The sequence below is a fragment of the Osmerus mordax genome, chromosome 20 (genome assembly GCF_038355195.1).
Source record: "Osmerus mordax isolate fOsmMor3 chromosome 20, fOsmMor3.pri, whole genome shotgun sequence".
NCBI lineage: Eukaryota > Metazoa > Chordata > Actinopteri > Osmeriformes > Osmeridae > Osmerus > Osmerus mordax.
The window spans coordinates 5,013,397-5,039,389 of record NC_090069.1 but is presented as its reverse complement, the minus strand read 5'-3'; the positions used below and the strand labels follow the sequence as shown (position 1 = coordinate 5,039,389).

The 25,993-nt window shown below is 47.5% G+C and overlaps 2 protein-coding genes across 4 annotated transcripts; one reads left to right on the top strand and one right to left on the bottom strand.

The window, feature by feature from the left end:
• Nucleotides 1–1,946: 1,946 nt before the first annotated feature.
• Nucleotides 1,947–21,483, bottom strand: hook3 (hook microtubule-tethering protein 3). Of its 2 annotated transcripts, XM_067257996.1 has the most exons (24): nucleotides 21,167–21,483; nucleotides 16,174–16,259; nucleotides 15,890–15,962; nucleotides 15,722–15,772; nucleotides 15,491–15,623; nucleotides 15,229–15,296; nucleotides 15,025–15,087; nucleotides 14,789–14,872; nucleotides 14,450–14,512; nucleotides 12,788–12,951; nucleotides 11,424–11,564; nucleotides 10,970–11,171; nucleotides 10,765–10,875; nucleotides 10,316–10,400; nucleotides 9,959–10,028; nucleotides 8,552–8,692; nucleotides 8,161–8,248; nucleotides 6,745–6,779; nucleotides 6,545–6,627; nucleotides 6,354–6,454; nucleotides 6,132–6,236; nucleotides 5,852–5,923; nucleotides 5,398–5,534; nucleotides 1,947–3,909 (listed from the first exon to the last, which is right to left on the bottom strand). In XM_067257996.1, exons 1-24 carry the CDS (start codon nucleotides 21,221–21,223, stop codon nucleotides 3,894–3,896), a joined length of 2,229 nt encoding a protein of 742 aa, XP_067114097.1. In that variant the 5' UTR covers nucleotides 21,224–21,483; the 3' UTR covers nucleotides 1,947–3,893. The 2 variants fall into 2 exon arrangements, with proteins under 2 accessions (XP_067114097.1, XP_067114098.1); XM_067257997.1 differs by lacking the exon at nucleotides 14,450–14,512.
• Nucleotides 21,484–22,194: 711 nt separating this feature from the next.
• On the top strand, nucleotides 22,195–25,297 carry rnf170 (ring finger protein 170). Of its 2 annotated transcripts, none has more exons than XM_067258652.1 (7): nucleotides 22,195–22,233; nucleotides 22,693–22,856; nucleotides 22,991–23,066; nucleotides 23,507–23,615; nucleotides 23,732–23,805; nucleotides 23,952–24,083; nucleotides 24,486–25,297. In XM_067258652.1, exons 2-7 carry the CDS (start codon nucleotides 22,717–22,719, stop codon nucleotides 24,753–24,755), a joined length of 801 nt encoding a protein of 266 aa, XP_067114753.1. In that variant the 5' UTR covers nucleotides 22,195–22,233; nucleotides 22,693–22,716; the 3' UTR covers nucleotides 24,756–25,297. The 2 variants fall into 2 exon arrangements, with proteins under 2 accessions (XP_067114753.1, XP_067114754.1); XM_067258653.1 differs by lacking the exon at nucleotides 22,195–22,233 and adding an exon at nucleotides 22,240–22,254.
• The last annotated feature ends 696 nt before the right edge of the window (nucleotides 25,298–25,993 follow it).

Genomic DNA, 25,993 nt, shown 5'->3' with positions numbered 1-25,993 from the left:
ATGTGTCAGACATTTTTGGCATGACAGCGGCAGTGTTAGGCTCCGGACCAATTTAGTTTAATTTAATTTTGGGCCAGTCCTAGGAAGTAGCCTATATAGGCTACTAAACAAATAAATAGACAGTAATCCGTTGATGCTGCGTTGCGGCTTTTCCGAGGTCTGTCTACCTCCCACTCTCCAAGGCCGCCGGGGGCATGACCTGTCCTCCTCTCTGGCCTTGGTGACTTAATTTATTTTGTACAAGAACATTATTCACGAAATCCTTTCCACCGAGGCGGGTTGTAGCCTATGAGAAACAACGCAGCTGTTCAAACAGTGCACTGCATCACTTTGACTTGCACTGTCCGAATAATTCAAAAGCATCTTCTCACTTGGAGTAGTTTTGTTTTTTGCGTCTGTCTCTGTCTTGTGGTTTGACTTGGAACTAATGAGATCTCAAATACTGTTCATAGACATAACGAGAAACTCAGACCCGTGGCGTAAGAAAAAAAAAGAACAAAATACACAGATTGGGATAATGGTGGAAACACATGCATGCAGTAGTTAGGCTAGATAAATATAGTTCACATTTTGGAGTTAAAAGAATGTTTGCTAAGTGACAAGTAGGCTAGCTCACAAGTAACAAGTAGCTATAGATTTCTACATGTTGAAATGGATACATAATAACCCCGGGCTTTTCAGTAGGGGAATTTCAGGCTGTCAGCGATGTCTTCACATACTCTAAAGCTCTGGTTGTTTCACCTAAACGAACACGATGCTGAGTTTTGACTGTGGTCCTACACAGGAATGAGGGGCCCCGTGTAAAAACGTTAGCGTTTTTAGCTTGTGACCCCTTATAGAGTTGGCTGTCAAAACCTCTGTTCACGGGGTCAACACAATCTAGAGCCCCGTAGTCTTACTGTGTAAACAGTAGAAGCATGAGGTTTGAGTTTACGTGTTGCACCTCTCACCTGTGTTTTATTAAACCCTTGCCAAAAATGATATTGTAAAAATGGCGAATCAAGGCTCATTTAAGGAAAAGTGTAAATTCCTGGGTCAGAGAACTGCACTGCTCTCTTCTAGACCACGCAACACAACTCTGCCAGAAAACTACCACAGATGTTGGGATCAATGGTTGCTTTCAGCCCAGGCCTGTTTGAAATGTAAATTGATAATGTCATAATGTATGTTGTACTGTTGTAGACCTACTGTATTTTTTCTTCAGATTTTTTCATCTGACAATTACATCCCTCATTTCAGTTAGGGTGACAGTTCCTTTCAAATCTTACAACATATATATATTTTCAATATCTAGGGCCATTTGAGTAGAACTACATTGCACTGACAGTATTTCTTCATCATCCTGCTTGTTTTAACAACCCAAATTCCCCACAGATCAGCAACGTCCACAGTGAAGCAAGAGGGGCATGTTTATATTTTGATGTAGTATCCTTTTAGGGTGGGATCCTAGCTCTTGTCATGTAATATAAGAGAATGTCGGTTCCCAGGGGTGGAGGTTAGAGAGCATTTCTACTCCCAGGACAATGTTACAGAGGGATGCTTGTGTTGACTACCTCTAGGCTCCAGCCAGCCAGTCCCCAGTTCCATTTCCCAGGCAGGCAGGAGCCCGCGGAGAGCAAGCAGGGCCAAGGCATTCCTCTCCACTCCCAGGCCAACCATGCCTGGGAGCCTCCCAGAGCGCGGAGTCAGGACAGGGGGACACCGTGTTATGGTTGTAATGAGAAACCTCCGTCCGTGGTGTGGGACTGCAAGGTCAGGCCGTTGTCAAGATGGGAGCCCGATGAAGATCCATTGAAGAATTTGAATCTCAAAACGAGGAACATTTCCTCCCATGAATACTCATCGAGTACGGCAAAGAAAATGTACTGCAGATGAAATGTTTTATAGAGAATGGCTGACCCGACAACCAGAGTGATGGAATGGTCAAATGTAAAATATACTTAAAAAAAGGTTAACAGATGTTTATTGATCTTATTTACAGCAGTTTATTTGATATTCTATTACCTGGGCTTTTGTGAATATCTGACAGGACACACGCACTAAGAAACCAACAGTTTTATACAAGCTTTATTTACAACTTGATTACCAACTGTACATTTTTGCAGTGTAGGAAGCACATTTTATCAACAAGTTTCAAATGGACAGATACTATGAAATCCATGAAGGTCAAATTATTCTTATTTTTTGTCTTTCAAATGAACAAACTTCCTAAACTGTTTCTCACATACAGTATGTACATATTGTATACAAGCAATATAAAACTTGGCAAATGGAAAGGTTATTTGCTACTCCGTTAATGTAAAATAAGTATTCCTATGAATAAAAAATACAGCAACCATGAAACCTGCTGATGAAACCAAAACTAACAGCCTCCGTTGCTCGTCGTGTCACTCAAACGCACGTTTGTCTTCTGTGGCGACAGACAGTTGAGAGCCGACCCCCTTGTATGGACGGTAATGAAAAGACCAGGTTGCCTCCATCTCTATCGACGGCTCCATCCTCAGGTTTAATGGCGAGTGGTTTTCGAAGCAAGCTCTTTTGTTTTCGAGACGTTACAAATGACCTAGACAGGCCAGGGTATCTGAACAGATTTCCCCATCTCGTCCTATGTCGTGTCCTATGCATCACCACATGGCTGAAGATGACCAGTCTTTCACACACACACACAAGTAAGAGTCACACACAAGTTCATCAGTTGCATAATATGGACACATATCTTGTTATGGTGCGGAAATGAACAAGAAGCAGCATGGGGGCGCAGTGATTTCACACCACTTGTCCCCTGACACCCTCCTATCTCTGCATTTCCTTTAGACTAACACTTGAGGTAAAAGCACTTTGAACATGTTCATCATTAACATGGAGGGGGGAGGAGTCCATGTCAACATGCTGTTGGTGACACCAGCCAAATATGTGAACATCATCTTACCCTGTAAGCTCTGAGCTCTTTTGAAAAAAAAAAAAAAAAAAAAAAGAAGGTTCTGGAGGAATTTATCAATCAAGCAACATATTTTAGACACGTAAGAGACAGGCTATCCAGTCTGGTTCAGTACCATGAAAGTTAAATTAATAATACATTTAATAAAATCAATACTGCATATGTAAATAAAAAGTGAATATAAAGCTAGTATTTGAAAGCCGGGCTACAAGGCAGCCATCCTCCTCTTCCCCTGCTGACCTTGTCATTATGAGACCACATTTTGTTAGACCAAATTTGTTCACCAGGGTTTATAAAATAAGGACACACAAGAAGCATAAAACAGTCTTCAGAGACACAATTTCATCAAATAAAATAAAGTGAACAGGTGAACTCTATACAATGTGATTAGGAATAAAAAAAAAAAAAAAAAAAAATATAAAAAAAAACTGCTACTTTAGTTCCTGTTTTCCCTCTGTAAGCACAGGACACAGAAGGTTCTCATGTCATGCCCAGCAGAGCATTGAGACAATTTAAACTTTGGACTCAACACTCTGACTGGGTGTACATATCGGCCTGTATTGCTCGTCATTTGATCGTTGCCAAAGTCTTCCAAGACATGGAGTAACACTGGCTCCATATTATCCCCCCTCCACTCACCGGTTGACGCCGTGTCTGGAACCAAGCAATTGAGGCGTTTGCGGAGGTTTAGAAGCACAAGCAAGCAAGTCCGTGAGAGGAGCAAGGGTGGAGGGGAGGGGGGTGTAAGGGAGGGCTGTCAGGCGTCGTGGGAAGGGGGCTCACCTCCTCCTGGGGTGGGGGAGGGGACGGGGGACGGGGCACGTTAGGGGTAAGCTCAGCCTGGGCCTTGCTACAGGTTAGTGTTGATGTCGATGGTGGGTTATCTGCAGGGCTGAGCTCAACGCAAAGTCATGCAAATGGCGGATCATGCAGCGGTCTACCCGGTCAGCGGCGGTCATGCAATCAGGTCGCTGTGGAAACGAGCGGAGAGAGGAAGAGAGAGAGACATGAGAACAGAGGAGCGGGGGGGGGGGGAATCATTGTTCTAGAATGACAGGAGTGACCCTCCTCTGTCGGTGGCCCGGTTGGCCTGGCTCTGGTTACAGCTGAGCGGGGTCCGGTAGGATTCACACTGTGACTCCACCACAGGTCTTATGGAACCATTTCAAATGACAAACACGGGAGAATGTTGAGAATGTTGTCGAAATGAAGCAGGTTTGGTCGACGGGTTTGTGTAATTATAAAAAAATTGCACAAAGTGCATATGTACACTCACTAGGACACAAGAAGGAAAACCGTTTAAGATTATTTGTATGTAAAGTCACTTATACCTACTTTCAACATACCCTGATAGACCATGCCTGTACGTGTTCAGATAGTTTGACAATTATGTCGTCAGCATTACGACCCATGCACTAGGCCACAGGTGAACCCTCCATCTGTACTTCTTGATTGCTACTCTGAGGAGGCCCGTCCAATCAGAGGACTCATCTATTGCCCACCCACCAAAAGCACCAGTGGTTCATTCAAGCCTTCCTGATCAACATCGTTATGACAAACCCACCCCGATGCTAATCAAGTGACTCGATCCTCACTGTTAACCATACGATGACCAAGCTATACTCAAAACAGTTGGTGATTTTATAAAACGGTATTGTGGCCATTATATACCACAGTCTGGCCCAAAGCAACTGCATAGATATGTTTAGACTAGTCTAAATAATACACGTTCTAGAACAGACAGACAGCACACTGAAATACTAGGAGTTCTCAGGACCACTCGCTGATGTTAGGAGGCAGAGGAGAAGGTTAGAAATATATATAGTAGATCAATATTTTTTTTTTAATCTTACACTGGTAAAAAGTCCCCTTCACTTAAAGATCCCCTACAAGGCCAAACCTGTCTCAACACTTGACAAACTGGATCCACACAGCACCGACCACACAGAGCACTCTGTAACTCGAAATCACTCCGGAAAACTCGGGCAGATCAAGATATGAAAATAACCTCAGTTTGTATAAACAATGGATGGAAAGAAAAAAAAGACAAGAATAAACTAACAAAAGCAAAACTCAGCCATCTACTTTTTGGGGAACTGCATATCTCAGTGGGCTACATCCTTGAGGAAAATCCTATAAAAAAAAAAAGAAAAAAAAAAGAAAAGAAAAGACAAAAAGGCAATTGCAGGGGCTGCTTGATAAAAATCGAATAAAAGTGGTGAATTAAAAATAATTTACCGATATAAATAAAACGGACAAATGTGCGTGGAAAGTCAAGGTAGCAAAGTTTGAGCGGCAGGCAGGAGAGGAGCAGCAGCAGCTGGCTGCCTCGGACGCCCTCGTGTCGGAACTGCGTTACCGCGAGGTCGTCGACGCCGTGCCTGGCCGGAAGGTCGGAGGGGCGACGGGGGATGGAGGTTAAGGGTCGGGGGCAGGGGGGTGGGCCCTGCCGCGTCTACCTGGCTGTGGCAGGCTGGACGTGTCCTGGGTAGGTGCGCCGGGTGCTGGTGGCCTGCCTCTGACGGGCCAGGAAGGACTGTCCGGAGCCTGTGCTGGCCAGCCGGTCCTCTGCTGCCTTCTTCTGGATGGCCATACCCTGCACACGCACACACACGCACAGCAGTCAGCGTGTGACAAGTTGTACCCTATGGTATGTTGTCATTAAAAAAACTAAAAAGGTGTTAAACCCAAGCGAAAATAAAGAGACAGCGTTCTCAAACAAATGTGGTATCTTAATACCGAATATGCATATCTCATCTTATAAAAAGGCTTTCTTCTTTGTAGTCTTCTCAATAACTTCTTTGAGTCTGGTTTTCTGATGCTGTTGAGAGCCACGGTTTGTGTACAGCACCCTCTGGTGGGCAGACCCAATGAAACCCTTGAACCCAACCGGAGTGAGCGGGGGCCACTTACCATGTTGTACCAGGCGGAGACGATCAGCTTCTCCTCCTGGTCTCGCTGGGTCTTGGTCTTGTCAAACTCTTTCTGTGAGAAGACAGCAGAATAGCCCTTGAATATGACGATCACCGCCATCGGGACCCTTAACCTTCACATGTCGCCACGGAGACGAGCAGCCGTCAGACATGCGGGCAGGGAGACTTTCACATTCACAAAAACGGACTCGACAGACATCCGAGGGGTTAAACTCCCATGTCCGCCTGTCGTGGAAGGCGGGGTTTTCTCCGCACAGTACCTCCAGAGAGTGCAGCATCCTCTCCCTCTCCTGCAGCTGGTTCTTCAAGGCCTGGACCTCAGGGGCCGAGCCCTGGTTCTGTTTGGGATCCAGGGTCCGGATGACCTGCAAGAACCACGTCACGTTAGCCCACAGAGCCCACACTAAAAAGAAATCACGTGGTGCGTCGAAGAACACAGGTGGTTCGACGAAAGACTAGCCCCGGGCATGTTCGACACGTACGCTCTTGGCCTTCTCCAGATACTTCTTGTAGCGCTCCTCCATCAGCTTCATGTCCTCGTCTTTCTTTTTTAGCGCCTCTTCCAATTCGTACACCCGTTGAGCTGGGGGGGGGGGGGAAGAGCCAGAGGTCAGTGTGGGCGAGCGAGGACAGGGAGGACCGACGGGAGACGCGGGGGCGACGGGCAACTCACAGCTGGAGGTGTACTTGGGCTCCAGGTCGTCGATGTAAGCCGTCTTCTTCTGCAGTTCGTCTTTCGCCTCCCTCAGTTTCCCCCTTGGCGGAAAAAACAAAAACCAAAGGCGATTTTATTTATCGGTTCGGGTGCGAACTTCGAAACGGAAACATGTCGCTGAAGCGACGTTGGGAGTCTTATCTGAATAGGTGACTTACATGTGCTCTTCATAGTTCTTCTTCAGAATGATCGACTGGGGAAAAAGAGAGCAAAAAGCAATGTTTTTAGAAAAGAGATTGCTGTGACAGTTGTTAGTATAGGTTTGCTACAGTTCTGTTGGCTGGAGAATAGACATCATCACCACACCTTACACACCTTACATAATTTAGACTAGCAGTATTTCAACTGTAATATTCATGCTTTCCTCAACAATCCAATAGGGGGCATCGCTGAGCAAAGAATGTTTCAAATACAGCCCATGTGATTCTGAATAAATATATACAGTTGAATAACGGAATGTCATGGGAAAACATTCCAGAGGTTTTTTCCAATTTATAATTCTGTAACGATTCAGTCGCGTGCTGTACATGAACAAAAAATGAAAAAATCTACTCGTTCATCGAATTTCCAGATCATTTCACTTTTTATTAGAATGGAAGAATAATCTTTGAAAGAATAATCTGCGACCGGAAAGATTTCACACACCAAGAATCCACACCACCAATACCAAACGTTATGTTCGATTCGTAGCAATGATTCGCCACTTATTAAGAGGACAACCATCAGCTGGAAACGGGTCCCAAAAGGTACGATTTCATTTTAAGAGGTACTTGGGGGGGGGGGGGGGGGGGGGGGGGAACAGTAATGAAGTAAGCCATGAGTGGATCACCAAGCCATACTTACGATAGTCTGAGAGGGGAGGCAGAATTTAAAAAGAAAACAAGAGGGGGTTTAATGAACGAACACAACCAGGAACCCACAGCCAACACAGAGACAAGCAGCGTAGAATCGGAGAGTTGTGTCATGCATTAGGACAAGAGACATGGGGCAGGAGATGAGAGGCACTCCTGTAGCATGATCGCACACACACACACACTTCCTCTTGGACACACACGCGCAGACACACCCCTCCTGCTGAGGTCGTCGTCGCGAGAGGCCCTGTCCAATCAGGAGATGTCTATGCACATGGCCTGTAACCACCATACAGGCCAGGCAGAACTAGCACAGCCTCTCCAGAGCTAAAAACAGAAATGACACCACACACAAGAACAACAACACGAAGAAAAAAAAAAAGACAAAAACACACACCGCCACAACATGACAGCGTTAGAATGGGTTAGTACGACACAACAAGAAGCCATTCGTTCGGTGGTCGTCAATGTATGATGGGAGGGAGATGGGAGGGCCAAACACAAACTACAGGATTTCTGGCTCGAATGCTCATCCGGAAGAGGTCAAAACACTCATCCGGAAGAGGTCAAAACACTCATCCGGAAGAGGTCAAAACACTCATCCGGAGGAGGTTTTCGAGATAAAACTACCCTACAACCCAGTCTATAGAAAGGAGACACTCCACACGGTGGTACTACAGACAGGGAGCCTGGTGGTTACCCCCCCCCAGGTCCGGTACTCACGTCGTCCGCTTTGGAGCCTTGTTCCTGGAGGGACTTCTGCAGCTCCTCCACCTGGCTCTGGCCCTCCATCAGCCTCTGGTTCACCAGCCTGAAACACACGCGGGGGCTCGGTCACATGGTCGCACAGCTCGGCGAGGTATGTTAAGCCCTAGCCCACTAGCCTAGCGTGATGTGTGCGGAGTGTGGGGGATGGTCGAACCCCGGCGCCCGGGAGTGTGACGTGGGCGGCCTAGTACGGCCGCATGTATACGGCGTGTAGCGCTCGTTTTTCGAGCGTGTTGATGGAAGCGCGTGGATCTAGGATGTCGTGTGACGTGTGCAGCCTATGTAGCTCGGCTCCGGCGTCCGGTGTGTGGCGTGCAAGTGTCCGGCGCTCGCGTCCAGCACACACCTGTTCTCCGTCTCCAGCTCGTTCTTCCTGCTGTTGGCGTCCTCCAGAAGGCTCTGCAGCAGGGCGATCTTCTCGTTGTCCGAGCCCTCCTGGGCCAGCTTCAGCATCTTGTTTTCATGCTGCAGGCGGATGAGTCTCTCCCTTGGGACAACACAGAGGAGGGCCGTTAGCATGCTAGCTTCAAAGCTTGCTCGTTGGCGGATGTTAAGTCTCTGTTAGCTTCCATCTGGGCTGGTCGGGACCTTGACTAATCCTGTCCGACCCTGCTAGCTTGTAGCCGCCTTGGTGATAAGCGCTCTACCGTGACAGCTATGCCCCGAGGTCAGAAGTTCAAAGTCACGGGTTCACATCAAGTTTTGAACTGGTTAAGCCCCATGGTAAAAACATGTTTCTCTGTAACATTGTATTGAAAGGCATTCTCCCACCAGGTAGCTCGAAAACGGCACCACATAAAGCCATTTTAGGAGCAAACTACAGCGCCCAGTTCACAGGAGAGGAAGTTGTTTGGCAGCTTCTCTAAGAGGAGCAGTTATAAGGAGGTGTTTAGTACAGTCAGTACAGGGTGAGGCTCACCAGCTGTAGGCGAGCCCGAGGCTCTTCTAAGTGTTTCCAGACAAGGCTAAGCTAAGCTACGCTAGCCACCAAACTCGATCTTGGAAAGCCACTGGAGCGGCGGGCCGGCTGATGCAACTCCAGCATCTGGAGTCTGGGCGTTACGTAACGTTACGACTCCACTGCCGGAGCACCGCTCGGCCCACAGCAGGAAAGAGCCTGCGAGGTATGCGACCGGGAGAGAAGCCCAAAAAAAAACCTCAGGCTGAGGCAAGAAGGGAGCCGGGGAGAAGGAGCCTAATTGGCCCAGCGTACGGGGGAGAGCGGCTTTGAACTGGTCTCGCTGCTGATGCAATCGTCGTCCCCCTGAGAAGAACACTTCATAAACACATCACAAAAGCCCTTCTCCGGAGTGTGTGTGTGTGTGTCGGGGAGGGGGTGGATTGAGGGCTGAGGAGGCTAAGATGTCTTATCAGTCTTTAAAGAGGAAACAAAGCTCATCTCTTGCAAACATCCAGCCACGGTGATAACACGCATGAGAAGGGAGCTTGAATGAACCACGGGAACGCCAGCAGGCGAGAACACGACAACCAGCCGTCAAACGTGGGCCGCTCCGGGTGGAACACAAAGTGAACGCGCTGTGGGGAATTGTGGGAAGGGAAGAACAATCACAATGTGAAAATGTGTTTGGGATTTGACCCCGCAATGTTTTTATCTGCAGTCGAACGCTCCTCCACTGAGCTGTGCTCGTCTTTATCCACAAATAGGCATGACTTTCACCGGCGCGAAAGCAGGAGCTCTCTGGCGGCTGTGGAATGTCTGGGGGAACTGGACGGGGGGGTTAAGAGGTCCTACCTAATCTCCGGAGTGACGATCTCTGACGCCAGCGAATCAGAGCCCTCGTTACTTCCAAGTGGAACCAGGCCTTGAGGGAAAAAACAGGAGGTTGCAGTTAGAGGTAAACACTGGTTACCGACACAGGCCGGAGGCACGCGTTCAAACAACTCCCCCGGAGACGCTAGGCCAGCAGGAGGCAGCGAGAACAAAAACAACCTGAGGTCGTTTTGTTTTTTTGTGCCTTAAATAACCAGCAACCTTGATGAACTGGTTCACAGGAGGGTATGAGTGGTTATGTGTTCTTGTGGTGTAGCCTAGCCGCCCAAAATGAGGGAAAAAAATTGCCTTCAAGGGTAGACAAGAGATGAGTCTCACCTGAGGTAAGCTGTCCTTCCTGAGCCTGGACACAACGAAGTTCCTCGATAGTCTCCTTCAGGGAGTCTCTCTCCGTCCTCATACGCTACAGGAGAGAGGGAGAGAGGAAGGATGGAAGGGGGTGAGATAGAGGACTAACACACTTTTTCATGTGGTCACAGCCAAGTAGAATGTTTCCAATTTGTGGGTAATTCTGTGGAAAAACAAGTTCTGTTGTGACAGAGGCCTAAAAAACTGAGCTCTCCAAACACAGTCGCTTCCACGTAAACAACAATTTGCCTCAATCCTCCTCAGCGCAGGACTCTTCAAGACCGATTACTGCTTTTGTACAACTTCTACTACCCAACACCAGGAAGTAGCAGAGCAGAGGAGAAATGCTCCCTTTTTTATTTCTGTTTCTAACCCTAAAGGGTATATCAAATCACAAAAGAACCCCTTTTGGCACGTACGTCTTTTTCTTTCTGGAGCGAGTCCACCTTCTCCTTGAGCCGTTTGTACTCAAACTCCATCTTGTCCGCTTTTTTGGATTCCTCAGACAGTTTGTTCTGGAGCTCGACCACCTTTTGGAGAAAAAAGCCCGGGTACGTAAAAAAAAAAAAAAACGATGCCACATTAGCCTGTATAACAGGTGGGTGCGCGTTGGCGCGCGCGTACCTGTCTCTTGTAGGTCTCCAGCTGGCTGCGCACCGCGCCGGCCTTGCGCACCTCTTCCTCCAGGCTGACCGTGTTCTGCATGTACACCGTGTTCTTCTCCTCCAGCAGCTTCACCTGCCGCCTCAGGTCGCCCAGGTCCTCCAGCTTCTTCTTGTACGAGTCCACCATGCCCTCCAGCTTGGACACCTTGTCGGACGAGTGTCTGTGGAACACGCACACACACACACACGCACCTTAGGTAGGGCAACTGTAGTTCGATTCATCAGGGGGAGCCGGAAAATTAGATAAACAAACAGAGAGAGAGAGGGATGAGAGAGAGAGATATGAGAGAGTGAGAGAGAGAGAAAGAGATACATATGTGAGAGAGATAAATATGTGAGAGAGAGATAAATATGTGAGAGAGAGAAATATGTGAGAGAGAGAGAGCGAGAGAGTGTAGGGAAGCGAGTCTGACCTGAGGACGTCCATCTCGTCCTTGAGGGCCTGGGCTTCGTCGGCCAGGGCGGTCAGCTCCTCGTTCTGACCCCTCAGCTCCGTCAGCTCCTTCTCCAGCTCCTCGCAGCGGATGCGGAAGTCGTCCTTCGCCGCCTCCAACCTGCCCCCCGGCACCAGAGACGCACACGTTAGCCAAGAGACGCACACGTTAGCCAAGAGACGCACACGTTAGCCAAGAGACGCACACGTTAGCCAAGAGACGCACACGTTAGCCAAGAGACGCACACGTTATCCAAGAGACGCACATGTTAGCCAAGAGACGCACACGTTAGCCCCCTTGCGCCACGCCGCCACGGCAACGACTGAGACACTAAACTGCCCCAGAGACAGAGTCCTTCCAAAGGGGATCTGTGGAGGGGAGGGGGATTCCAGGAAGTGGTGCAGGGATTGGCTACTCAGGGAACACACACACACAACCTTGCCCCTGGTGAGTGACCAATACCGGTGCCTGGCGACCGTGATCATACGACTGTGTCCCGAAGGGTCAGAGGAGAACCAGTGGGTGATCCCGAGAGGGGAGGGGGGCCCTAGACCCTACCAGCAGGCCCCATGCTTTACCTGGAGTGGGGGAGCAAGGCTGTGGGGGTGAGGGCCAGGGTGGAGTGCAGAGGCTGGTACTCCCAGCCCGACAGAGGGGCTGGGAGTACCAGCCTGGGAGGGGCTGGGAGTACCAGCTGGGAGGGGCCTGGTCAGTAGCTGGCCTGGCCTCCATCCAAGCCGCGATTAAAAGGCCTGTCGGGGTTGTTTTTATAGCCCTTTAATCTGTGGAGCATTCAGGCCTTTAGTGAGCCCGGCGGCAGGGAGAGGAAATCGATAGCTTTCTAACGATTCGACCCTCCACCGTGAGTTGTGGCGCTCGCTCTTTTGCCGCGACTCGAGTGCCCGTGGCAGCCTCCCAGAGATGGCTGTATCTGTATCTAAACACTCTGGGACCGCATGTGACCTGAAGACAGGTCCCTAAGCAGAAGAGGCCAAGCGTGGACAACACAGCGAGGTAATCAATCTGTGGGAGCGGGGGGGGCGACTGGTTTTTGGCCCCTGTACAGAAAGCCTGTTGTTGTTCACGGCGTAGTGAGTTGCAGGTCCAAGCCCTCTGTGGCCTAATGGGGGGAATCCTTGTTAGTTTCTCACTGTCCATCCCATTATCACCTCCCCGGGGTCCCAACAAACAAACACACACACACACACACAAATCCTCGCTTCGCCTCCCCTTCCTGCTCCATACCCCTCTCCTCCCCTTGTCCCTTGCCCATCCAGGGTCCACCCTGGCTGGGTAAGGGTCCGTCACGGGCGTCCCCCCCCCCCACGCCCCTCCACGCTCACCTGAAGGTCTCCTCCTGGAGTTGCTCCAGCTGGGTCTGCAGCTGCAGGTGCCGGCGGCCGGCGGGGCTGTTCAGGTCCTCGATGGAGTCGGACTGGTTGAGCCGCTCCATGAGGATCTGGTTCTCCGCCAGCAGGCTGCCTTTCTCCTCCTGCAGGGCTGCCACCTGGGGCGTGGGGGAGAGGAGGGAGAATGAGGAACGAACTAGGAGACACTGGAATCTTGGGGGGCCCCGGGTACTGCTACGGGGCCCTCGGATGTGAATGTGGTCATGCAACTCCCCAAGGAGAGGAGATAAGAAATGGGGCCAAAGTTACTTTCCGAAAATTCTACTATCCATATCGTTTTGGAGCTTACTGTTGATGACAAGAATGCCTTCTTTGTTGTTATTATGACATTGACTTTAGGCTAGTTGAACACAGTTTCAATATTTAACTGGGCCAAACAGGATGATTTCCTTCACAGCACACATCACTTTGCTCCCAAGACATCTTATACAAAAGGTTTGAATTTATTTCATTCGGGGAAAATGGCAAGCACACGGAAAAAGGCAAACCAACAAACCCTTACATTGCCAACAGGGCTACATGCGGTTTATGTGGCCTTTTCAACAAGAAGGGGTAAGACCAAACTCCACACAAAAGCGAAGCGGAAACTGTGTTTTGAGTTGAGAAACAGTCATGTTGGCAAATATCTGACTGAGGTGTGGGGCTTTTATCGTGGTGAAAAGGCGGAGCGGCGTGCGATTCGCAGCAAAACCGCAAGGCGTTTTTTCCCCCCATACTTAAATGAGTGTTTATCCCCACACTTGAGTGTTTCTCCCCACACTTAAATGAGTGTTTCTCCCCACACTTAAATGAGTGTTTCTCCCCACACTTAAATGAGTGTTTCTCCCCACACTTAAATGGTGTTTCTCCCCACACTTAAATGGTGTTTCTCCCCAAACTTAAATGAGTGTTTCTCCCTACACTTAAATGGTGTTTCTCCCCACACTTAAATGGTGTTTCTCCCCACACTTAAATGAGTGTTTCTCCCCACATTTAAATGGTGTTTCTCCCCACACTTAAATGAGTGTTTCTCATACTTAAACAGGCTCTGTTTTTTGGGGATAAAGAGTCGACAGAGCCTCAGCACCCCCAGGGAGGTTTAGAAGATAAGACCAGCTTTCCTGTGGTCCTTTCTAGAATGGAAGACCCAGGGAGGCCTTCTGTGTCATGAACCCATGAAACACAAACATCCCCTATAGTCTTCCACTCCAAAGCAGACTACAGGATTATTGTGCCGAGTCATGAGTCTGGCTCCATGATGTTTCTACACAGCTCTTCTCCTTAGAGGCGATTGCCTCGCTTGCTGCAGCCCAGGGGCCCAGAGTCAAGCACTGCCTGCCTGCTGTTGCCATGGGACGCCATGGGGACACACACTGGATGGTTAACATGGGGGCGGGTAGGGGGTTGGCATTAGTCTGGGGTGTGGTTGTGACACGCAGCACTAAGGTAGACAGGGTAGCTTATGCGCACACGCACACACACACGCACGCCAAAGTGAAAGGAGGCCTGGATTGGACAGAAGATGCTGTTAAGCAGACTCAAAAGAAACAACCCAGGGCTTTCACACAGCAAACACCAATGGACTGAGAGAAAAAGAAAATTAAAAGGTCCATTTACCCTTTCCTCTAGTTCAACATACTCTAACCTCAGCCTATCTCGCTCCTCTTGAACATGGCACGCCTTCAAAGCAAGGCAAAGAGTGTGAGGTTTCAGTCTCGTCCCGGGGAGGGGGAAAAAGAGGTCAATGATCAAAATGGACAGGAAAACAAACAAATGCGGACTACGGTTTGTAGCTTGTTAACTTCTGTGAGAGCCACGTGGGCTGAGTACTACAAGACAACTCAAAATACGATACGAAACTAAATATTAATATATTGTCAGGAAATAACGGTGACGTCTTCGGCCTGGGTTCGGTTCGGGGGGGACTGAGACGAAGGAGGACCACACGACACCTACCTGCATGTCCAGCTCGTGGCATCGCTGGGCTATCTCCTCCTTGGTGGAGAGAGCGTCGCTGAGCTCCTCCGCGGTCTTTTTGAGCTGGGAACACAAGATGAAACAAGATGGGGAAAAAAAGGCAGAGCCAGACACGAACAGCCGTGGTAACTCTGAGAGGTGGGGATCTGGGATGTATCCGAGAGAGACGGCTCTCTGTGAAGGGAGGGGAGGAGGGGGGGCCGGGGACGTCTTACCTGTCTGTCCAGTTCAACGTAGGAGTCGTTCCCTCCTATAACTGGAGTCTCTTTGCTCATCAGCTAAGGGAAAAGAAATTGGGATGGTTAGCATTAGACAGACAAACGTTTCGCGGTTACCCTCTTCCAGAACACGTTCCGCACTTCCAATTTGAACTATAGAAAAATATAAACACTTTGGGATTCGGGGGTTCGCAAGTCTACCTCTTGAATGGCTGTCATGACGACGTGCTGCACCGATTCCTCCATCATCATTATGGTCTGGATGTATTCTGCAAGGGCAGAGAGGTCATTATGGCATTCCATGAATTCAATTCACTTCATTCTCAAATCAATTCACAAGAGCCCCTCAGTAGAAACAAGTGAAGCCAAATCGCCCAGCCTTTTGCATATTTGACCAGCATTTGTCTGGTGGCTGCAGCCTATTTTATAGACTGCTAGAAACGGACAACGTGGACTACGTTACCTTGTTTCTGTTCGCAATTGACGGCACAGCCGAGGATGAGCTGCAGCATCCGGCCCAGCTCGGCGGCGTCGCTGTGCTCGCCAATCAGATTGACGTCGGGCAGGGTGAAGTCATTGATCTGCTGGCCCAGGATCTGCGTGAGGAAGGCTGCCGTTAGCTCAAACTCTCAAAAGATGAGGGGAAACCAGGAGCCCCATTGAGATTCTGAGATTGTAAATAATCCTCTTTTACCTCTTGGTTGTAGTCTAAGATGCCTTTCAGTATCTTCTTCAAATTGCTGATCTGAATGGTGTGGAAAAAAAAAAGGGGGAAATTTGAGGGTTAGACCTAGTCAAGGTTTTCCCCAAACATCCCGCTAGAAAACCTTGAGCGTTAACAGTGAAGAACAGGGTCCCAAACCTTCAACCTCCAGTTATCCCCGACATCAGGCTTGATCCTACCGATCCAGCTGTCACTGAAGTACACCAGGTCTCTGAAACGAGAGTTAGGGTTGGGGGGGGGGGTGAGGAATGACAACACAACACCACACATTGGACAGGAAGGCCTTACTTCGTGGTCCAGTTTTTCATACAGCATATGAAAGGCAATAAAAGAGGAATTGCTACTGAAAGAGGCTTGCGGGATATTTTGAAAAAGGCATCGGACTGAACTCTGCCCGTAGGGACTTGTGGTTGGAGACTCACATTTTCTGTAGGGCTTGGGCCATGACGACGCCACTGGTGAGGTCGTCCACTGTCTTGCATGGTGCCTCCACGCCAAACGTCTGGACCTGGAGAGGAGAAGGCGATGAAAGCGGGACTTAGGATCGCAACATCCATTCCCACAATGTCCTTTTGCCAAAGGACCTTCGAACAGTGAACATAGCCAAAGTTGCAATGACATTTTTTTTCAGCTGAGGAGTCTGGAAGCTTCTTCCACTGGTACTTTAACCCAAATAGTTTGCAAGCTATGCTCAGTGAAAGACAGTGTTTGGCAGAAGTCCAGCGGCTTCTGCTGTCCAACTAGATGTCACCATGCCCTCCGTTTAACCTCCCCCCCCATATTGTCCCTGGAAAAGGCATCACACCATGGTTGCAGCTTCCAACCTGTTCTGGGCTATGAAAACCACAGCTGCCCATGTATAGGCCCTAACAATGCTCCTTCTTCTCCTCTCCCTTCCTCCACCTATATCTGTCCATCTACCTCTCTCTCTATCCGTTCTCTGTGTTTGGGTAGCACCCCGTCCGCTCCCTGAAGCAGTAGGCTGGTCTGACGAGTTCTGACGCAAAACATTTCAGTGGCATGTGTGAACTGAAGGACCCCGAGGAATGCTTGGCGTGTGACAGAGGTGCAGTGCGTGACTTCAGTCAAGTCTGGCTGCAGGTGTGTTTGTAGGCCTCAGAAACCTCCCCCGCCCTTGAGTGAACACTGTAAATAGGGGGAGCTGATATGGCCTGCATGAGGAGGATCTTACAGACACACACACAATAACAACTTTACCGAAAGGCCAAAAGTGAGGCTTTCCATAATGACAAGACATACACACAACCAAATTCGGGTTCCCCACTGCAGGGTGTTGTTCTGCGACGGCCATGTTCAGAACCCTAGACCTATAGTAGGCTTATTCAGGCCAATCTCAGGTCAGATAACTCCATTTCCTCGGGTCGGGATAATCCGGTAAACTGCGTGATGTCGTTTATTATCCTATCTAGGGCCTCATTAGATGCATGTCTGTCAGGTGTACAGCCGTGCAGACCAATCAGGATGGGACTCTAGCCTTCTACGGCTTTCCTGTAGAACGGCGCTCTCTGGAACCAGCTGCACATCTTCCAGCATAGACCAGGACCATATGGAGCATTGGGCCAACCAAATGGGCTTTGTTTTTAGAAGAACAGCGCTGTGAAAACCAAATGCCTGTGAGGCACCTTCAGTCCAGGTCACATGAGAGTTCCGTGCGTGTCGACAACACACAGACCATGGGCCTCTTTAACCAGCACTTTGTCAAGGACTAAAGGGCAATTCTAAAAGGTTGTTTAGAGTACATCAAAATAAAAATAAACATGTCGAAGTGGCATGAAACACATATTGGTGAAGGATAATGCCGGCGGCGTACCCAAAACAGACAGCGAAGACCACGGGTGACAGAGAATGGTAGCCTAACAGATCTGCTTCTTTCAGTCTGAACGGTCTACCTCAGACGCGCCGGGCCATTCCATTCCCCCCACAGCTGTTCAACTGCTGCACAGCCAGAAATATTCCGTCCCCGATCTGACAGCTATGCCACATAACTGGCAAGCCAGCCATTCAGCCCCCAGCATGGGCCGGAGCCAAAAGAGGTTGGACCAAAACAATACAGACCGTTACGTAACCACGGTTAGAAGGGAGAGGGTGTGGGGTATGCTGTACATTCAAATACACACACACACACACACACACTTGGGCTTACTTCCAGCCAAGTGTTCAGAACAGAGTGAAGTGAGAGAAAGCTTTGTCGGATACAGTGCTGCTGAGTGGGTAACAAGACAACTCAAAACAACAGCACGCGCGCACACACTCGCAGATGTACCCAGTTTACAGCTCCTGACATGGCCGAAGGGACAATGTCAGAATGTTCCGGATGGTCTGGAACCCGGTTGGGTTCCAGACCCGGTTGGCTCATATTACAACACGCAGACCTTTACTGGCATGTCAGGCAGCACGCGGTCCATCATGCTGTCGCCATAGCTAGTCTGCCAACTCACGTGTTTGTCTTAAGAGGTAGAACCCAAGACCATAACAGTCTTCACTTAAGTAGACCTAATAAGACTGTCCAAAACAGCCACTACATTGACAGAGAGAGATAGGTAGAGCTCAGTGGCAGGTCCGAGCCTTTCGCTGCAGATCAAGAGGTCGTCGGTTCGAATCCCCCCCCCCCTCCTGTGCATCGCTTTCGAGTAAAGTATCTGCTAATCAAATACATTGTTATTACCGACAGGGGGTTATTACATTATCCCAGACTACTTCCCCAGATGTGCAGTTTCCCACAGACAGGGGCCCATGGACAACGCTATTGAAGCTGCGGGCATCCGTGACTGACCGGGGGGGCTTGCTTTTAAGGCACGATGCCGCTCGTACGCCCCCAGAAGCGGGCAGTCATCCCCTGAGACTCTGACGTTGCGGGGACGATCTGTCCTCCCTGCCCTTCATCCACCCCTTTGGTGATTTTTTCGTCCGCTCCATTTCACGGCGGTTACAAGATGGTGGGAAGGCATCTAGTAAATATAGGCCAAGTCGCCTCCTGTTTGCCTCAGTTGAGCACAGGCATTTTCTTCCTTCGCAAGATGCGGAAACAATCGACGCACTGTTGTCGTTTTGTTCCTGCGTTGTCTGCGATCGATGTCGTTTCGTGATATGACGCGCATTGACAACACAACACTGAGGGAAATTTGTTTTTTGGGGGGGGATTTGGTCAGCTATGCTTAGCATGCTGAAACATTGCAGAGAACAGGTTCAGTCTAACCCACAGTATGATACAGCGGAAACCAATCTCTCTGTGGGTTAGATAAAAAAGTATGCGTTTTCTTCCAAACTGCCCTCACACTGTTGGTTTGACTAAAGTTTCACAGGAAGAAAACCAGTTGGCTTTTGTGATTCCTGGAAGAAAACTAAATCGATTAATGCATGAATCATCAGTATGAAGATCTACTTATGAGTTGTGCTAAGCCCAGGCCTAATCGTGAACAGATAATCGTCAAGGCCGGTAGTGTGAGATACAGGCCCATTCTTTCCACAACCTCCCATACAGGGCAGCAGTACACCAATTAAACATGTAGTTCCTTTTTGATGGGGCAAGAGTGTGTGTGTGTGTGGGGGTGTGTGTGCGTGTGCGGCACGCATGCACATGTGTGTTGTTGGCCATAAATGAAGGAATCGTCTTCAGCTTATTAAGCAACAAAGCTGAACAGTTTCTGTCTCTGTAACATAATAAAGACAGAAATCCACAGAACTTGCTAAACTTCAGCACCTCAATGCCTCTATTCTTGTTTAAGGTATGACATGATACATCATTAGGCTTCATGACCGAAGCTCAATCTGACTAGCCTATTGTGTTTCAGCACAAAACGACAATGTTGACACTGTCGACATCAGAGGGAAGGGCAGCGTGCCCTGTTCACCTAGACTTGTTGCTCTGATGGGGCTTTAAGTTTAGCGCTGACCAGCTGGTTGGGAAACCCTACCCCGTGACACTGTGATCTGTGTCCTGGCAGAGAGAAGCCAGGGACACCTGAGCAGACCAAACACCCGGCCACTCAGCAAACTCGCCTCGGCGTCGAAAACAAAAGCTGGAACGCCGGAAGCTGCTTGATTCCAGCGTCACAATTCTTCAGCCGTTTCAGCTTGCCTGGATGTCGAATCACATGCTTGATCCCAAACGGTGTGCTGTGCTGAATTCCACCAACTCAACGCCCATTGTGTCCTGGCAAGGATGTTAACAAGTGCTTATTTTGGGAAACAGTGTGGGGATCTGGGACGCAGTACAATGATAAATATGCTATGGTTCAAGGTCCAACAGCACTCTGTAATAATACAAGCTACTCTGATCAAAATCCTAATTAATCCCGTAATCATTCTGAGGCGGTTTTAATTCGGCAAGCTCTTGTGACCCTTGCCTAGGACTCTTATGCTGAAGAATGAAATGCATTAGTAGCAATAACATTTCACAATGTGTATGGAATGTTGTAAATATAATCAATTCAAGCTTGGTTTCTTCATCAACAAATAGCCTTGGCTCAATGAGAAATTGGTTGAATCTAATTCCCTAACTTCTCTGCCCCGATGAGACACACACAAGAGTTTTCCAGTTTTCCAACATTGTTCATCGTGACGGAGAAAAAGGAAATCCACACCCACATAGGCCTGCCTACTCGTCAGAATGTGAGGAAACAGATGGGAAAGGGAACAATCAACCTTCCAGCTAAACATGACCAAGGCTGTGTTGATAGAAGAGACTGCATCGCTGGCTCATGGAGTGAGATTACTGTACTTGATGTTATATTAAAATATACACATTTGAGATTTTATGAAATAAGTGCAGTTAGAGAGTAGGACCTAGGTCCTGTTTTAGGTCCTGTGTAGAGTTAGATTGCGTAAGCAAACCGTCTATATCTGTAGAGTCAACACAACTGACACACAGGAAGAAGCACTGTCATCCTATTAACTTTCAAGCACCCAATCCCAGGTAGCAATAGCTGTCAGGTACATGTGATAAATGTGTTGGAGAGGAGCTAATTCCAAACCTCATTCCGTTTCCACAATCTCATCAAAAACATAAAAAGTTGATGAAATCTCAGGTTAGTCACTGAACCTGTGACAGCTCTGTGGACAACTGTGAATGGACAATGTCCTGCACAGAACACATTTAAGACGGATTTAAGGAGAAAGAGAACCTGAAAGGTCAACATGGGTGCCCCATTCCCAACTCAGACATGACTAGTAATAATGACTTGAACATTCGTTAGATGTGACGTTAGTTGTGAGTATGACTGGTTGGATAGCAAACACAGACAAAAGGATTATGAGTCATATTGATGCTACACAGTAAGGCTGCGCTAATCATGTTCGATGTACATGAACTGCTGCTAACGTCTAGTCTGTTCGCGTTAGCAACCAAGCTAAACGCCTTAAGGAAAAACGTATCAGCGAATATGCCATACATACCCATGTCAGGAGGCTGTCGCACAATTCAACTCGGTCCACTGACTCCAAAGTAGTCATCGTAATGTTACAAATCAACGCTGATACCTAGCTCTTTATCCGAAGATGGACAGCTAGCTAGCTAGCCCAATACGGTAGAAATGGTTCAGAATCCAACAACAAGACGTCTGCCTCGATGTCTGATCAACGCGTTTGCCAGGCACCAAAATGAAGAATTACGCCGGCTAATCAGTGTCTGACTGGACAGATGCGGTCCAATCACGGTTTTAAACATATAAATATATCTAAATCAATGACAGCGTCGTATAGCTGTTTCCACAAAACGGAGACGTGGAGACACAAAAAGCCACCGGTCTGTCTCCCTTCTAACCCCAGTTTTTCCAGAAGGGTTGCCAGGTTTCGTGTATACAATCCCCCTATAAAGGTATCTACACCCCGAGACCGAATTTCACACTCGAATTTCTCGACAGGAATAGCCGGGGGCGTGGTTATAGTGTGTGTATGGAGTTTCGGGGGTAGGTTAGGGGAGATATTAACCACTCATACTTTTATACTGGGATCAACCAGGACCAATTGAAATGTCCTATAAGAGCTAATTCTATGAGGACATATTTTAGTTTATTTAGTTTCCCCCTGGTATAGTATATTTTTTATTTAGACTTGGCTTGAGACCAATAATACATTCAAGACCTTCTATTGTATTAAGTCCATTACATGTATTTAGTCCAATGACTTTCATGGACTAAAACAGGTTGTCCAAAACATTCATCCCTCTTAAAGTTTTATCAAACCTGGCAACACTCTTGGTTGCCATCCCGCAGGACCAGAAAGGCAGCTCGAGCCTGAGGGATCTATATAATTCCAAATTAATAGAGAACAATTTTATAATCATTAACCGTTATAATCACCAGCAGATAAGTGATCAAATGTATTAGTTATACAGTATTTGCATAGTAACATTGCTACAAGCAATAAAGTGGACTCAATAGGATGACGTAACAAAAGTCTGAAGTAGGACCACTTTGAGAATGCGGAAGTGTGGCACTAATTTCAATTTCGCAGTCGTGAGGGTGAGACTTTCAGCTTGAAATGTACATAGCTAGCTTGTTAGACTTGTCTTCGGTGTTTGTACTCGCAATCTACTTGTTAGTTTGTAAAGCGATAGATCATAGTACAGCGACGTTAGTTGTGCTAGCTAGCTAGCTAGCTGGCAGTATTTGGGGGACTTTCCCCTAGCCAGTTAACTGACTGATTTGTCAGTAGAATCAGAATGGGTTTTTAGTACTATATAACTAACACAGCTTTAAACCCATGCGTTGTAATCCAAGGTGCAATGCAATCATAGGCAACGCTAATTAGCAAGTCAGCCTAACCAACACTGGCTATGGCTTGACAATGTCCCGATTGAAAAGGTTCTTGCATCTAATCTAATTGTAGCTCTCACATTAAGAATGACGCAGAGGCAACCTCCTAAAGATTCTATTGGACACGTATGACCCTATGTTATCCCAATTCTTTAATGTATGCAGTGTTGTAGGATATGAGTAAGTGTTATGGATGAAAACGAGTGCGGGGACGGGAACTACCTTTTACAAGATGAAGGTTCACTCATCGAAGGCGTCAGCAACCCTGTGCTCTTTGTGGTCGTTCTAAGTGTTACGTTTTTGTGTGGTCTTCTGACACTGCTTTGCAGGTAATACACAAGTTTCACTTCATATTCATGTAACCTTAACTGTCTGTTACACTGGTCACATCTGAGCATAGGCAAAAAGTTATATCTCAATAGTGTGATAGAATACATATCTCATTGGCCGTCTGTCTTAATAGAAATGAGCAACAGAACATCCACCCAGAGAACCAGGAGCATGTGCGCGCCGTTCGCCAGCAGCTCCAATCCGAGCAGGTAGTGTATGTGCCAGATGTACCATTTGATTGAATGACTGATTCAAAGCCAACTCATGAGTCCATTGCTTTTGCCAATGAATGAGTTTGTCAGTTGTACATTATTTGTAACCAGTTTAACCAGAGTTTAACCTCAACAGTTGTGTGTTAGTAGCTCCCAATGTACTCTGTGCTCTGTAGGACCCAGTTTAAAATTACAACATCACTTTTAGCTCTCCAAAAAAGACATTTGCAAATAATATTTTTTAAGACCACATTTACATAGCCTATGGGTCTTATTGTCATTCATTGCAATGCCATTGGATAAATGTGGTCTTAAAAAAAAAAAACAAAGCAATTCGAGAGCTAAAAGTGACGTTGACATTTTACAAGGAGGGGTCTTACAGGGCTAGACTAGCTTCTGCCTGGTATTGTGGTCTGAATAGTTTCTTCCTCCAACAGGAATCACCCCCAGAACCCAGGCCTCAGTACTACACTGATATGTCCTGTCCAGTGTGTTTACAACAGGCCGTGTTGCCTGTAGAAACCAACTGTGGTCACCTCTTCTGTGGTAAGTTCTTATTGAAGACTAAATGCAAAAACACGTGCACAAATTGACTGTGCGTGGCATTGAAATACGTACTGAAAGCCCTTGTGTTCAATTTCAATGTTGTGTTGTTTATTTAGGTGCATGTATAATTGCATACTGGAGGTATGGGACTTGGCTGGGGGCAATTCATTGTCCCATCTGCAGACAAATAGTAAGGCTCCAAATACGCTATATATATATACGACTGTCCCCTACATACTTGGATCAATTTTGCTATATTGGTCTGACGTAATTGGCTTGGTTCCCGCTTAGCCACCGTGGGTTTCATTTCACTTAAGGTCACACTCCTTTCCACAGGTGACGTTGGTTTTCCCTCTCTTCAATGAGCAAGCCTCCCCACAGCAGGTCCAGGATGGGGAGGCAGAGCCCACCCTTATCATGCAGGACGTCAACGACTATAACCGCAGGTTCTCCGGACAGCCCAGATCCGTGAGTCTCCAGGCTCCATGTTTACATGACATTTACTTGTATTCGTTTAGCAGACGCTTTTATCCAAAGCGACCTCCGAGATAGAGAGCTTTAAAAAAGCAAATAGGTCACCGATCATAACGACGGGATAGCCCCAAAACATGGCGAGTAGCCAAAACATGAAGCATACATTGGGAAAAGCAAATAAGTGCCAATGTTCAAGGCTACACGCTCAGTCTTGATCTCTGCTGCAGTTCGTTTTTTTCCTTTTTGTTTCCTTTTTATTTATTCTTTTTTTTAACACACAAGGATTACGGGGCTTCTACTTCATCTTGTTCACCATGAGACATAACAGCTTGTGTTGTGTTTTAATTGACCTCCAAGACCTGGGTGTCGTGATACTCGTATCGTTTTTGCCCTCAGATTATGGAGCGTCTAAGGGACGTGCCCACACTGCTTCGCCACGCCTTCCGGGAGATGTTCTCCATGGGCGGCCTCTTCTGGATGTTCCGCATCCGTATCCTGCTGTGTCTGGTCGGCGCGCTGACGTACCTCGTCTCTCCGCTGGATTTCATCCCCGAGGCTCTGTTTGGTCTGCTGGGCTTCATGGACGACTTCTTTGTCATTCTCCTGCTCTTTATCTACATCTCGATCATGTACCGGGAGGTGGTGACTCAGAGACTCGTCGGCTGACACCAGAGCAGACGCCCCCCTCCCCCCTCAACTCATATCAGGTCAAGGATCATCAAGGACTACCAAGGCTCCAAGTCTCAGAATATGGGCAAAAACACTGTGACTTTAGGACTACCTAGGCCTCAATCCTACCCTGCTGCCTACTATCATGGCACTGGCTGGAGTGATCTCATATGGGTTCAGAATACTAATTAAAGTGTGTCAAGTTATAGCCTGTAATAAGTGAAGAAACTGGAGTCTGTACAGAAGGGAAGTAAGTTATCGGATTGTCTTTGTTTTGTCTGAAATGTACCTTCAATACCACTGGACTGAATGGACTGCACATACCAGTCTGTAAGCAGGGCACTTACCACAATCCCTCTCATAGGAATACCAGTCAGTTCTAAAGGATCTCATTTGATATGTGTTCTTGACGATTGTGGGATTGATTACTGAGTAGTTAAACAAGGAAAAGGAAGACATTTGTCAAATAACAAATATCTCATGATCTTACAAAACTGTGCACCCATACAACAATTTCCTCAAAATGTGGTAAAAAATCCTCAATGAAATTGCTAGTTATGACCCTTGTTTTGGGCCTCTGTGAGACCCAAACTACTTAGATGCCTTAACTTTTGCTTCCCGTTCTTACTTCTTCCCTCTTTAGCTTTCTCTCTGCTTGATATTCTTTCAGATTCAACGTCCAAACCTCAGGCATACGGTTTGTGTTAATGTCATGGCAGAGGTGATCAGACTTCTTGTCCATCGTAAATCAAGCCCAGCACCCTAACCCTCTATGAACTTCCGTCAGAGGAGCCATTTAAAAGCTGCAAGCAATGTGGCATTGAGTTGAATATGTTGTCTGGTGAGCAGGCTTGTATTGCAACCATTTTGGTTTCACCATTTCCCACAACTCACAGTTCTACATTCACATTGAGTGATTTGGGAACAGGGCCAAATCGTTTTTTTCTCTCTCGCCTATTAAGAATGTGGCACAGACATGGGCTTCTGACAAAAAAAGAAGACAAATTCCAGGAAAGATGTCCTTGTCTCTAAAATATAAAGACATGTAATAACATGCAATCTGTGAATAATCACTGGAATATTGTAAGTACAGTAAAGGTGAAGATATTACATACAATTCGGTATTGGTTCTTTTTCTTTTCCTACAGCATTGTTATGGAATGTGACGTGATAAGGAGAGGATTCTATAAGGATCATGCTAGTGTAGGCTCCACGCAGTCCCACACAGCGACATG

Bases quoted from the DNA above. Each gene is read 5' to 3' on its own strand.
- hook3 (XM_067257996.1), bottom strand. From the start codon at position 21,223: ATGACTACTTTGGAGTCAGTGGACCGAGTTGAATTGTGCGACAGCCTC. The intron at 15,297-15,490 runs GTAACGTAGTCC...CTGCCCTTGCAG, and splicing joins CAATTGCGAACAGAAACAAG to AATACATCCAGACCATAATG. The intron at 8,693-9,958 runs GTAGGACCTCTT...TGTTGTCCCAAG, and splicing joins ATCGTCACTCCGGAGATTAG to GGAGAGACTCATCCGCCTGC.
- rnf170 (XM_067258652.1), top strand. From the start codon at position 22,717: ATGGATGAAAACGAGTGCGGGGACGGGAACTACCTTTTACAAGATGAA. The intron at 23,616-23,731 runs GTAAGTTCTTAT...TTGTTTATTTAG, and splicing joins CTGTGGTCACCTCTTCTGTG to GTGCATGTATAATTGCATAC. The intron at 23,806-23,951 runs GTAAGGCTCCAA...TCCTTTCCACAG, and splicing joins GTCCCATCTGCAGACAAATA to GTGACGTTGGTTTTCCCTCT.